Genomic DNA, 15,005 nt, shown 5'->3' with positions numbered 1-15,005 from the left:
ACATGGAGGTGCTTGCCACCGTTGTAAAGCCCTGGATAGAGACTGTTTCGAAAGGAAAACCTTATGTCTTTCAGCAAGATTCGGCTCCTGCCCACAATGCCTGCATCACCCAGGAGTGGCTGGCTGATGACTTCTACGACCACGTCATTCCCAACTTGTGGCCTCCTAGTTCTCCACATTTAAATCTGCTCGACTACCATGTCTGGGGCGTCGTTGAGGGAGAGGCCAACAAACAGCCACATAATACAAAAGACTCACTTAAGGCTGCCATTGCTGACTCAATGTCCAACATCTCTAAGGACCACCTGATCCATGCATGCAGCTGTTTCCGAAGCCGAATTGAATTGGTTATTGCTGCGGATGGCAGATTCATTGACTAATTGTGGAAATAAACCATAAGAGAAGTATTTCCCAAAGTTGGGTGAAAATATGACTATTTTTGCTTCTCTGCCCGAAGCCAACATTCTGTTCTCGAATACCTCGCGCACCTGGTACATACGATGACCCGTGACAATTGCCCCCCTTCCCACTCTTGATACGCTTCACCGCAATACTTTGCATATGCTTCACTGCGTAACACTGCTGTATTGAGGCGAAGATGACTTCCGGGAACCGGAATTATGCAACGTGCCGTGCTTTTTAAGACATTGGCGAGGATTACGAAGGCGGAGTCGATGCCATTGCTAACAGCGGCAAATTGTTTCAATGAAAAACATGGCACCAAACAGAAAGAAGCTTGGTAGCGAACTTCAATGTAGCTAGGCCTAGCTAGCGTTGCTGTGGTGGGGCTAAGGCTGTCAGCGGATCTGCGTGCGAGTGCGCTGGTTTGAGGAGGCGAAATAATCAATATGGCGGTGGTGGAGGCTTCGATTAATGCCGTTTCGAACCTGCGGTCATGGCGAAAGGTCCGGAAAATCGGACGGTGAAGGTTTTTTACGTCTGAAATTTCAGATGTTCTTATATTGACTCTGTGAGTTACATGGCGGTGCCATGAAGGCGTCCATCGGGCATGTCCAAAAGATAGGGCGTCCTGAAAATTGGTCGTTGACTGTATACAGTATATTTTACACAATTTACAGCGAGTACCTTTAGGCCACTATACAGTCGTGTCAAAAATACCACTTTCATTGACTGCACCATTGACTACACCGTACCAGTCTTTGGCCATCATTGGCCCTTGTGCCACGAAACCACAGACATCATCGGGTCACGTAGGCAAGATAAAGGATGCCCTCGCATATCTATCCTTTTCTTCCCTGAAGCATGGAGTGTAAAAAGTTCTAATCTGGTATGTCCTTCTGTGGTTTGCCTGTAGTACTCAGCACATCACGAGATAAACGGACACTGTCTAGCTCAATTTGTTGCTATACTGTTGTTTCCTGGCGATGACATGCATTTCCATGGTATGTCACTTTTTCTTATTTCTAGGGAGTGTCTTGAAGCAGGAGGAGGGCGTACATCCCTCCGCAGCTTCTGCAGCAGTGGTGGCAGCGTCCGGGGAGTCTGTGGGTGTGCCTGTGGGTCCGAGTCTGGTGGTGCTGAACCGCAAGCAGCTGGAGCAGTACGTGTCACGGCGGGTGCGCGAGTGTCTGGTGACACAGGCCACTGCCCTGCTGCAGCCGATGGAAAAGAAGTGCGACACGTTGCACCGAGCGCTGGAGCGATGGCGGCGAAGGTCATTCCAGCTGCAGAAGCAGCTTAACGAGTTTGTGTCCGAGCAGGAGAAGTGCGCCAATGCCCGTCGGAGCCGAGTGAGTCGTTGCTAGAGTGTACTAAAGATATTTTAGTGGTACAACTGCACCTCCCTGCCTGTCACTTCTTCAACCGAAAATTACGTTTTGCCTTTAGTTTCTTTTTAAATGGTATTTATTGTAATGAGTGCATCTTATTCCAGAACTGCACAGCTACTAGCCAATAGCTGACACATCATTGCAGTAGACCTCTGTTAATCTGACTTCGGTTAATTTAATTTTCGGTCATTTCAATCCCGGTCAAAATTTCCGGCTGGCACTCATCCACTTCTATGGGCCACAACTTTCGTTGTCTTGATTATAAAATTGGCCTTCACCAGATAATTCGAACTTGAATGGTCAGTATGCATGCCCCTGACTGCAGTGGTCACCCCAATAGTGGCCTCATCTCTCTTGGCTGAGCTCATGGGACAGTTAATGCATCCAACGCATGTTATCCCCTGCCAATAAATGCCTTCTTTCTGCGTGCCCTAGGAAGATTTTCAATCAAAAACAGTAGCTTGCATTGAATGATTGCAGTATTTGCCCAATTCTAATGTGCAGCTTTTTTTCCCCTGAGAAAATTGGCCCTCAAATTTTATGAATGGTCCTATTGGATACAAAACCAAAACTGAGATAGCAGCAACCTACTGTCGAAGCCAGCCTAGCCAGCGTCGCCACCATTGCCATCACAAGATGGTGAGAAGTAGTTCTCGCGTAATATGTGCATAGTGTGATCATTCCACTTCCCGTTTTCCACTACACCGTTTTCCACTACAAGAGCAAATTCAAAAGGCAAGTTATTTTACATGCTGAGCTAGCGGCAATAAGTCGCGCCACATGTATTTGGCATTCTAGAGAATTGCATGCCTCACAGGTTAAACTAGTGAAGAGGTTAGTTTAGGCATGGCCCACATTCCTGTTTGTGATTGTTGCAGAGTAGGTTGATAAATGTAGACTAGCAAACTTAATGATCATCATCATCATCATAGGCCCTTTTCGGGGTATTACATAGGGGGGGGGGGGGGGCAAAAACATAAATACAGAGCATTCATGATATCAAAAATTGTATGAACGCTATATATAGAAAATAAAAAGAAATAAATATACATATACACATACACACATATATATAAATAAATTAAAAATAAAGCAATAGTAGTAAGACGTGGCACAGGTGTAGGCAAGGTGATTAGGTTTGATAATGGGCTGTCAGTAACTGCTTGAATTTTGAGCTGTCACGCTCAATAACTATTGATTGTGGCAGTTCGTTACAGTGCCCTATTGTGACGGGCAGGAAAGATTTATGAAATGCGGTGGTAGTTCCATGAAGACGTTGTACACTTAAGCTGTTGAAAAGTCGACGAGAAGTGCGGTGAGGAGGAAGAAGTGTATTATGCAACTGGGGAAAATAGTAGTAGAGTTTGTGAAAAAAAAAAAAAACACAGTTGTGCAAGTTGACAAGGACTGGAGATTAAGAGAATATTTAATGCTACTGATACTTGTGTGCCAATCGTATTGTGAAGCTATAAATCGCGCAGCCTGATTCTGTACAGATTCTAATGCGTTAATCAAGTAAGTCTGATGAGGGCTCCAAATTGGTGATGCATATTCAAGTTTAGTGCGGGTGCATGTTTCATAGGCAAGTTTTCGAATAGAAGCGGGTGACATTGATAGGGACCTTTTGATTAAGCCGAGCGATTTAGAACAATCAGCTGCTAGTTGTGAGATGTGGTCAGACCAGGTGAGTTTGCTTGATAATGTGACGCCTAGGTAGTGGTATGTACAGTAAAAGCTCGTTAATTAGGATTTCTAGGGACCGGAAAAAATGTCCGAATTAACCGAATGTTCAAATTATCGAATGGTCAAAATAAACACAATAAACGCACGAGTTTTTTCAACGTACCTTTACTGCACAAAGTAATCACGGATGCTTGTCTGTTTTCGAGCAGAAATCCGCGTGGACACAATTTTTCTGAGCCCTTCAAGGTGCTCAGCAGCTCGCATGCTGTCTGCAGTGCCAAAACAAAATTCTTCAAGGACGACGAGGGCCTCCGCGGTTTCCTGCACAGTGCGAGGGGGCCTGTGTGGCTGCTCCTCTTGAGGCTCCTCTTCATTCTATGGATTCGTCACCATGTATGACCTCCTTGACGATTGGCTCATCAGTCAGAGAGCCGGCAGTGGTAACGCCATCATCAATGCCGATATAATCGTCGAGTGTCACTGCATCAGGCAGAACACTTCCGTAATCCTGTCCGTCGTCGGCACCGTCGTTTGGCGACACTTCGGCTGCAGCAGCATTGCTGGAGTCGGGCACAACAAAGCCACTGTGCCTGAAACAGTTAGCGATGACGTGCGCAGGCATATTCTGCCACACATGCGCAAGAATGCTAACTGCACTCAGGAGACTCGCGTCGTATTGTTTGCCGACCTCATGGCACAGGAGCCTACGTTCTAACACACGCCGACGGTACTTGGTTTTCACGTATTGGATTATGCCCTGGTCCATGGGTTGAAGTGCCGATGTCGTATTCGGCGGCAAAAAAACAACTTCAGTGTGGTTCAGTATGATGGCACTGTTATGTGCACTGCAGTTGTCTGGCACGATTAGCACTTCGCGGTTCTTGGCAGAGAACTGTCGATCCAACTTTTGGATCCAAGTTGCAAAAATTTCACCCGTCATCCACGCTTTTCGGTTGGCACGGTAATCCACGGGAAGAGTCTTAATGTTCTTAAAGCAGCGTGGCTTTTGCGCCTTTCCAATGACGAGAAGCGGCAAGCGCTCTGTCCCCGTCATGTTGGCGGCTAAAAGTACGGTCACCCGTTCCTTACTTCTTTTGCCACCGACACAAGGATCCCCTTTCATAGTCACGGTTTTGTCTGGCAAAGCTTTGAAAAACAGTGCTGTCTCATCAGCGTTAAATACGTTATTCGGACGTTATTCGGATCGTAGGCAGCAAGGTGCTCCAGCAGCTGAGCGCACTTCCAGCTGTTGACCGCGTCTTCATTCACGGCACCTCTTTCGCCGCAAACGGTCTTGAAGACGAGGCTGTGTCTTTCTCTGAAGCGTGCACACCATCCTTCTGATGCTTTGAAGGAATCAATGTCCATCATCGCTGCAAACTTTTCAGCTTGTGCCATAATCAGCAGTCCACTCAACGGCAGGTTCGCATTACGCGCGCTAACCACCCACTGAAGAAAGGCTTCTTCCAACTTTGGATGAGCTGCTGTTCGTAGCCGCTTTCTCAATGCGTCGAACTTCTCACCTTCAAACGCCTGAAGAATTTGCTCTTCATTTTTACCATATGTACTAAGAGTACTTCTTTTAACATCGTACTTCACCATCACTTCTTGTCGAGAGAGCCCATTTTTCAGGGCACGCAAAATTTCTACTGTGGTGGCCAATTCCTTGGCCTCGTACTTGGGCCGCTTCGCCGGCGTTGCCATCGGCGGAGAGTGCGGTCACACGAGCGCTCAGCGGGAAAGCACCAGCAACGATCAAGCTGAAGGAGCCGTACTGAATCGTTCCTCGATAAAACGGCGTTCAATGATGCAGCACACCAACGTGAACAAAGCAACAAAATGGCACCGACAAAACCAACACGCTAAACGGAAGAAAAACAAACAGAGAAGGCGTTCATCCAGCCTTAAGTCGTCAAGCCAAGTCGATAATTGATGCCCATGGCGACGCTGCTTTTCAGCTTCACTGATGTTCCCAATACTTCTGTTTTTCATTTTCGAGCCTGGCTACTGGCCCGAAAGTCGCTGAATTATCCGATTTGCGGTCAAATCCGTCCAAAATAACGAGCGCCCAGTCTCGTAGAGTGATGCGTATATTTACAGGGACCAGATGACGCGTCTGATTTAACCGATTTTCCAAATTACCGAGAGTCGAATTAACGAGATTTTACTGTATCTGTGGATGAGAGGACCGGGGGTAAATGCTGGACTGTACAGAGGACATGTTGTGACAGACAGCAATGAAGCGCTGTCAGAGAGTGATGACATTGAACTTAAGGTGTAAATAAATTTTAAGTAAAGTTTGTTGGCTTCATCTTTTTTTTACTGCGAGAATCGTAGGATGCTACGTTTTTCGTGCTAAAAAATTGGGTGCGTGTTAGATTTCTGCTTTGTTTAGAAGCGCTGTCATTTCTATGTTAGTTTTCTACTTTGAACACATAGAAAGTGGGTTTGCATTCAATTCCAGGGCGTGTTAGAATTGGGCAATTACTGCCAATTGAATAGCGGAGTGTTTTGACGCTTTTTCTGCTTCTTGTACAATTTGACTTTCTAGATAATTTGATCAATTTCTTTAATCTTGACAGGGCTTAATTAATAGAAGTTGACTGTAGCGTGATAAGGACCTGAAAAGCACGAAGTGTACACTTTACAACAAGGAAAAAGTGCAAGCACATTTGTGTCTAGATAGCAGCAACACGCAACTGCTCAAAGGAGAGCACTAGTCTGTTTGGAACTTCGTTTAGTCCAGAAGTTTTGGCATCAGTGGGAGCTTTAAGAAGTGCTTGGTGTTTGGCATTGGTTGTGTGCTACCCCCCTTCTGTCTCCGATTATGGCCTATTGTCATGAAGACCTTCGAATGTGCTTATTTCTTGTGCAAACAAGGGAAGACTTCACTGGAAAGAAGTTGGGCTGCAGCATGAATGTTTAAGACCACCTATTGGCCGCTTATCACTATTGTAAGCGCTTATTAATTTGCATAAGCTGCTCTAATAAATAGTTTGCTGTCATGAAAATAATGTTACATGCACGCACCATTTAAAAAACGAGTTAAAGACCCTCTGATATAAGAAAAAATGCTTGTAACAGCACTGATACAGAGCAGCACCTGATTCCAACGGGCCCCTGAACCCAACGTGCACCCGGTTAAAGGCAACTCCGGTGATTTTTTTTTACCATGTCAAGGTAATGGAATTTTTAGGTTCCCGAGACCTCCCTGTCACGCGTCTGATAATACAATCGTTGTGCAGATTCAAAAATAATGTTAAATAAGCAACAAAGCGTAAAAAATGAAACCTGACCGAGCAGCTGAGCAAACCTCTTCCTGTAACGGGACGAGCGGCACACCAGTGGGGAAGGCGGGCAAGGCATGCCAGCCTCGCTTGCGGGGAGAATGAAATCGGTGAAGGGCAGACACTCAGCCGATTCGGGACCGCCCCGCAACTTTGGGTGACAGTGTCAGCTGCGCCAGCTCTTTGGGTCTGTAGAACAGTGGCAGCTACAATTCCAACAAATTTAATAGCCACGAGAGCCAGCGCCCGTGCACAACATATCGCGCTGCATTATGAAGGCCAAGAGTAGCCCTAACCCCTGATTTTATACGTGCTGCTTGCTATTTTAGGTCTTTTGCAGTTTCTCAGGGAAGTGTTTCAGACACTCACTGTAAGATGTTGTGAGAGCACTGCTTTCCGCATTTGTATCCCCGAAGAACGCTGCAAGCAATCCAAAGCACCGACCAGCGCATTTGTTTACATTGGCAGGTACATCGACCGCTCGTTGTTCGCTTGAAATATAATGCTAGTCGCTCATCAGTGACATCAAATAATGTCAGAACATAGCAAAACACAGATTTTGTGCATGTAAGCACAGTCGCATCACCACGATTCGCGCTGATATCAGCGACACCACACACCTTCGAAAACAATGAATGGGAAACCGTAGTACGGGAGCATTGTTATGCTGCCTACTTATCATTCTTCATACTCTCTTCATGCACGCAATTAATGTGTTCTGTAAAGTATTCATAGATTAGGGCTTTGCATATAGATCATTCATTTAAAGAACATGCAGTTTTCTCATGATAATGCCGATGCCAGTATTGACACCATTGGCAGCTGAACGAAACGGTTGTTCACGCTGCTGTATTGAAGGGGCCTCCACTTGCTGCCCATTTGTGAAACGAGGCAAACAATGCACCTCGGAGGCTAAATACATTAAATTAGCCATGTGCGTAGTCACATTTAATTTAGGGAAGTGCCTGTGAGTGCGACTGGCAGCCTTGAAGAACAGCAACGTACCGGTGTTGATTGTGTACTGTGTCGTCGCCTCGAGATTTTTGTGTGTGCACTGTAGGAAATGAAGAAAGGCTTATTGCAAATCTGTAAGGTCAAAACTGAACTACAAAACCAGTGTTCTTCATCCTAATGGCTTAATTAGCTTCAGGTCAGTCGCTCAGGTCTGCTCGGTAGTAGACACACAAACTCGGCGACTGTGATAGACCTAATCTTGGCTGAACGCAACGTTACTAGATGAGGTCATTTGGAAAACTCTCTTGAAAAGGTGGCCCCAACCTGCTGCCCATCCGAGGGTGGCGCTTGCGTCGACTTGCAACCAGCTCTCGGGGACTGTCTGTGCAGCAGACGATGTGGCATGGTTTGCATATGCCTTCAGACTAGCTGTTTCTGCTGCAAATAAAGATGCATGCTCTTCAATAGCAAGAGGTATTTAAAAAAAGAGACGCTGCTCGATGTTACCGAGTGCATTCAGCCCATTCACACTCCGCAGAGTCTGAACAGACAACTTTGTTGTGCGGTTCTGCTCTCTTATCGAACGCAGTCGATGAGCAAGTGTGAGTAGATATTGCTGCTTGCGACTCACTTTGAGGGGGAAGTTTTTTTTTTTTTTTGTCAAGGTGTACCGGGCCAGGCTTGTCGCAGCGTCTGAAAAAAACTTTCCTGGAATGGCACTTCGCACGCCGAATGCCGTGCCAGCTAAAATCATAGCGTTTCATTCGAGTGCAATCATGCGCACCCTCTTTTTTTTACAGCGAAGCTGTATATGGCTAGATTCTGGCAAATTGCGTCCGTGGACAAAATGACGCGTAGAACAACAATTTTTGGCAGCGGATATATATCGGTTTATGTATAAAGTGCCTTAGCACAGGTGTCAAAACGAATGTTAGCTTAAGAAATATGAGGTAATTTTAAAGTGATTCACAACAATATTGTTACAGTGCAACCAAGAGTAGTGCCAGTCAGAAGATGATTTGACGTGGTGTAGAGGTAGAATCGCTCTTGCCAGCCTTTTTGTTTATGTATCGTTGCCTCTCTTGTATATATTGTAAATACACCTGCATATGTGGCTTCTGCAACGTTACAATATCATGACAAATAAGATTGCCCAAATTGGTTAATAGATACAGACTATACAGTCGAATCTCGTTAATTCAAACACGCTTAAAGGGACACTAAAGAGAAACCGGAAGTTGAGCTTTAATGGTAGATTATTCTATCACAATCACAGTCATACCATTCTTATAGCGAACAGATGTTTAATAAGCGAGAAAATAGCGAAAAACTGAAGGATAGGTGCTGATGCCCCTTCGAATTTCCCGCACTACACGTTCGCGACGTCGGAGATTACAAACGCAGGCTGGTCGCGATTGGTCGAGAGCGATTTATCGCTGTTAATAAAGTGAAATGAAATACACCTTAAACATACATAAACAGCATTTGCCAACTTTTTAAACCGTTACAAGCGAGGAAGTACAAGTTTAGCGCAAAATTCAATAAGAAAAAATGGCATGGCGATACATCCGGTCGTAATAGTTTCGTAGTTTCGTTTTTGGTCCATGCAACATCGCGTTCGCCTGTTCTGCTCTACAGTGTTTGGTTGCATGTTGCGTGGCTCGAAAAACATTGACTTTGTGGGAAGCAGCCAGAAAATGCCTCGTGCGTGTAGTGTTGAGGGCTGTATAAATGTCCTAAAGTGCTTGCTCAGGGGCAGTGGCAGTGTTGACTCGATTGTGTCCTTTCGTGTGGTGCCGCGCGGTGAGCCCCGGCTCCCCGGCGTTCGCAATGGCTCAGTGCTCTGCCGATGATAAAACGGCAAAAGAGCCAGAGAAACCGATGGTGGGCTCTCTGCATTTCTCGCCCTCGGATTATGTGTATCATCATCATCGTCATCATCAGCCTATGTTTATGTCCACCAGTGTCGTAGCCAGAAATTTTGTTCGGGGGGGGGGGGGCTCAGGTTGCAGCGCGGCCTCCTCCTCATAGAATTTGTCGAGGGATCAAATACATGAATAATAACTGCATTGCCAATGCCATTGTATATTAGATGCTGCAAACGAATTATCGAACACTACGCACTGTCAAGTAAAATATGTATTTTTTCATAAAAGAATATATTCGTATGTCCCAAACATTCTGGCAGAAATAACTGATATCAATGCGGCCGCGTTCTTTCTTCCTTCAATTGAGGAAGTTTATTATATCGAGGCTTAACTGTACTACTATCACTTTCACGAGACTGTGCATTGAACTTGTCGAAGTATCCATCTTACAGTGTTCCTGGCACTTTGCATAGATACAAGCTTGGCACACGCCAGAAACGCTGGCGGCCAATTACACCAGTGCATCTGGTGCCAAGTTGTGCGAAATCTCGCGAAAGTGATATCTTCGAAAGTGATTGACCAAGAATAACACTCCAGATCGTAGTCGATCATAAAATGAACCCACAGGAACCTTGAAAACGTGCTCTGTTGCCATTTTGTGATGACGACACTGCTTCTGACAGCTCTGATAAGGTGTTGCCAACGCCGCAAATGTGGTTTTGGTTTCGTGTCCGATTGTAACGGTGCAGACAATTTTTGGGTCGATTTTCCCTGGAAAAAGGAGCATGTTAGATTCGAGTAAATACAGTATTACATGCTCTCTCCAAGATTATATAGAGAGGTGGACATTACTTGCATGACAAAATAAAATGGAAGACTAGAAACATCGCATGAAGGATGAAAGATGCTCAAAACACAACTTTGGGGCTGACTCGCAACTTAACTCTTATTGGGAAAGCATCCAGTATAGATACATGAATGCTACACATGCGCCAGGCAGTGTGAAAGAACAGGCAAAGGAAGTGTAGCCTATTAATCACCCACAAAAGTACAAAAACCTCAGTGTCATGGAACATGATTGACATTCTACTGATGCTCGTGTCTGCAGTCTTTTTTATATGGTATGTCTCAATGGCCAGCCACACATGCGTCCTCTTACTGCAGTATAGAATCCTTTGTTTTTTCAAACATAGTCCTACACCCACACTGACCACATTGTGCAGGCAAGAAGTGCAAAGGGGGTTTTTGCTAAGTGACTTTTCATGCTCACTTAATCTGGTACAGTAGAACCCCGCTGATACGTTCCTCATTCTTATGTTTTTTTTTTTTTTTTGTACGAATTTGGCTTTACCTGTTAGTTGCAGCTACACAGACACTAAAAAAAAAATATTCTGTACCACAGTAAGAGTGGGCCTGCACGGCTGGCCATTGAAGCATACCATATAGAAAAGAATGCAGACACCTGCGAGGACATGCGATCGTCCTTCGCAATGATACTTTATTTTTTCTAAATTCTTTTTGATGTCTCATTATTTGTCATACATGAACTTCAAACCACAGTGTGGCTAAGGATGTTCTCGGGCTGCTAAAACTTTCATTCTCAACCTGCTCTTCTACTTATGATGCAGCTGACACGGCAGCTGTGGCCATGTTATCCCTCATGCCACGTCGTGCTGACTGCATTGCCAGTCTTTCCAGTGGTGGCACTTGCCCCGAATATCTGCACAACGAAGTGTTCTTATTAATGTTGTTTTCTATTTGTCTTGAACAATTGCTGCTTCAAATATTTTAATGTTTTCTTCCATGCATGCATATTTATGGAAAACTGTCATGGCTTGCAGAGATCTGTTGGCGTGTGCGTACGAATGCCACCCTTGAAGCCACAGGCGCCAACACCTGCATCCCCTGGTATCAAGACGATACCTACCACCGTGATGGCACCTACTTCTGTCACGTCTCGTGCTCCCAGTGTGACTGCCACACGTGCCTCGAATGTGACTGTCTCGACTGTGGCTTCAGGCAGCACATCGCCCGCACGTCCGCTGACTCCTGCACAACAGATCAGAGTGACTGGTACCAATGCCTCAATGCTTGCAGCGGTAAGTTTAATTTCTCTTACTCTTCTTATCTCAAAAAACAGTGTGAAGTGTTTGTTCAGTTAACAAGTCCTCTGTGCAAGCACAGAGTTCTTGCATGTTCCTTTCAGATTCTGTGTGCATGGAGTTTACTAGAAAAATTTCTAGAGGGAACTCTGGTGCTTCGAACGTTCAGCTATCATGGGGATGATAAGGTAGTACTGTTAAACCCCGCAGTAACAAAATTGGCGGGGAAAGCGAAAAAATTTGATTTCGTGATAATTTTTCGATGCGAAATGAGACAGCACAGACATGGAATGGGCTGAAAAATGAAACTTAAGGGCTCTGATACACATTTCTAACTAATCATAGAATGGCCTCACTATTAAGGGACATGTCGTGAATCTCATTGCACAAGAACTTTTTTAATCCTTCAAGTATTAGTGGATTTATTGCACCAATACATTGCTTTCTCTCTCTTTTCATCTCTGCTATACTCACGGAAAACTTTCTGTGGCAATGAAGGGAAAGCTACGGAAGCAAAGCGCACACAAGTGAGAGCACTACTGAAAAGAGTCCAGTGTTTTAATCTAGGTTCGTTTAAGGTGGGGAAGAGAAAACATAAACAGCTTATTAGCAACAGTTAAATCAGACAGAACACACCACTGAGTGTAAAAGTTTACTTATTTTGTGGCATTTCCCTTCCGCGTCTGGGCAAACGCGAAACCGTCGCACGTGGAAGCTGCGTCGATTCAGCGTCTGTTCCGAGCAGCCAAAAGCAGTGTCAAATGCTGCCGGACTACTTGGCGCGGTAACACATGTGCAGCATCCACGCGCCCGTAGCTTTCGCTTCATTGCCACAGAAAGTTGTCCGCAAGTATAGTGCGCTGGAAGTTACACAGGGGAGAAGGGAGCAAAGCCCACTCAAAAGTTAAGTGCCTCGGCGGTAAAAGTGCTTGTTGCGGCACCCTGTGGCGGCTGCAGTAGACTACGCTATGCAGCACACCGCTGCTATCTCAGAGGCCACGCGCAGCAGACACAGCTATGCGCAATGTGACCCTGAAGCGATTTTGACGATTCTGTACAAACGTACTGCGTCATTAGGGTAGATCCATCTGATCATTAATTGACGCATCTAAGTGCTCTGCGTAAAGCATGTAATTTTTATAAGCTTAAAAGGCACATCGCTACCGATCGCAGCATGCCACTCAGCCGAGTTTTCAGCTGCCCCTAATCAGGTGACGCGATTTGACCATATGACGTCAGTAGGGCGAGCGATCCAATTGGCTGCCCAGGGCGCATCATCGATAATTTTTCCAACTTTACGGTGAACAAATGTTTGTAATAGTTGGAATGTTGGTTAATTTGTTTCTTCAAAAAAAGTTAGCAGAAAGAGAATGCACAAACACAATTTATCACTACATTCAAGCACTTTCGGCACACAGCAAGTGTTGTCTGCTCGTGTTACAACGTGCCTCATGTTGACGCAAGCTGCGCGATCTTCGTTGGTCATGATCTGTCTTTTCGTGACCACCATGGTTCACCCATGCATTGTGCGCTGCAAACGTAGTGATCTGCAACATGTCAAGCTGTGACATCGTGCCCCTCTGCAAGGCAAACATGCGAGCGGAGTGGCTGAAGCGCTGGTTGTTGGTATCCAATCGGCACCAGCATCTACGCATTTGCGGCCGTCACTTCATAATGAAGGATTACTATATACCACAATAGTGTCACGCATCCAGTATTCGGGTAAATGCAAGCGCAAGCGGACTGGACCTAAGCGTATTACGGGATGAGTGGAGGCGGAAACGTGAACAGCCTGGACGGTGCAACCTCCTGGACGGTGCAACCTCCTGGTGGCACAGAGCTCAACCAAACAGAGAACTAATATAGCAGAAGCCAAATGTATTCTACTTTGATTTTGGTGTAAATTGTTGGTAGGAGCGTAAACACATTGTTTTTCTAAATGATTAAAATGTTTTGCACTTGGTTACAGCAATATATTAGCTATTTGTTTAGCTCATGAGTTCTTAAAGTGGGTTCCACGGAACCCGGGGGTTCCGCAGGCCCCTGCTCGGGCTTCCGCCAGCCACTGATAAATTTTCCGTGGTCCCGCGCTCGCCAAGTGGCTAAAACGGCGAACACGAGGTGCACTTGATCCACAGAACCTCAATTACCTATGCCCGAGTGTCAAAAAGCACATCACAGTGCGTAACGGCAACGCACAAACTGCGCAATAAATTCGCAAGCAGCTTGTAGCCACCCAATCTCCGAAAACGGGCAGCCATGGGCAGCTCGCCTAAGCTTTCGCACTTGAATCTCGGAGACCGTAACTTAACACCGTGCCCATTTCTCCCATTTGTAGATAGGGTAGGTGCCGATTACGCACTTATGAAGGCACACGGCTAGCTGCCAACGCGGTGTTACACGCGGCAATTAACGCAAGAATAAAGGCTTTGCGGGCACAATTAGGCACAAAGAGTCCCGGCGGTGCCGTCAGTCACGTATAGCGTACGATTGCCGCCGAGGACCACACCGATGAGGACTGCGTCACTTCGTTTTTGGACGCTAGCGTCGTTTTAGCTCTTTTGCGGCGCGCATTTGTGGTGCTCCTTGCATTAATTTTTTTATTCCTCCGAAGTAAACGGCAGTGCCCACGCTATCGGCACCTACCCTATCTACAAACGGGAGAAATGGACACGGTGTTAAGTTACGGTCTCCGAGATAACCAGCACAGTTTCGTCCGCAGGCAGCGGTTGCGGCAAATAGTAGTTTCATTTTGACTCGGTGCGCACGTCGGCTGCGTGCCTTTCACAACTGCGTAGTCGCCATCCATGATCGCGTCGATAGCGACTGCGGTTTCGTGCGCACTTGTTGCACAAACAGTAGTTTCATTTTGACTTAGTGCATGCGTCGGCCGCCTGCCTTCTGAACCGCAAAGTCGCCGTCCTTGATCGTGTCGATAACGGCTGCGGTTTTGCCCGCAGCGGTTGCGGCAAGCAGTAGTTACGCTTTGACTCAGTGCAAAGCTGTCGAAGATGATGAGCACCGGCTACATCGCGATGGGCGGGCGATTTGTTGGCGACCAGCTCACTAGCGAAAAAATAATCAGGATGTACACGCGGTAGTGAAAAGTGTGTCTCAGATGAAGACACGCGCAGCGGCCGTGCTGCGAAGGATGTCTCGAGGCCTTCGCCGCTACTAGCTCAAATAAGTCGTGAGATGACGAGAACTTCAGCTTCCGCACTGCTCTTCTTCCTTCTAGGGTTTTACGTGCCAAAACCAGTTCTGACTGTGAGGCACTCCGTAGTGGAGAGCTCCGGATGAATTTTGACCACCTGCGGTTCT

General features: G+C 46.1%; 1 protein-coding gene across 1 annotated transcript in view; it reads left to right on the top strand.

Moving 5' to 3' along the window:
* Nucleotides 1-15,005, top strand: part of LOC119452747 (activating transcription factor 7-interacting protein 1-like) — a 120,470-nt gene that overhangs the window by 33,141 nt on the left and 72,324 nt on the right. The window contains 2 exon segments of the mRNA XM_049667352.1: nt 1,429-1,751; nt 11,424-11,681. Coding sequence (XP_049523309.1) covers nt 1,429-1,751; nt 11,424-11,681 — 581 coding nt within the window.

The sequence above is a fragment of the Dermacentor silvarum genome, chromosome 5 (assembly GCF_013339745.2).
Source record: "Dermacentor silvarum isolate Dsil-2018 chromosome 5, BIME_Dsil_1.4, whole genome shotgun sequence".
NCBI lineage: Eukaryota > Metazoa > Arthropoda > Arachnida > Ixodida > Ixodidae > Dermacentor > Dermacentor silvarum.
The sequence above is the reverse complement of the archived record's forward strand: the minus strand, read 5'-3'. Positions and strand labels throughout refer to the sequence as shown.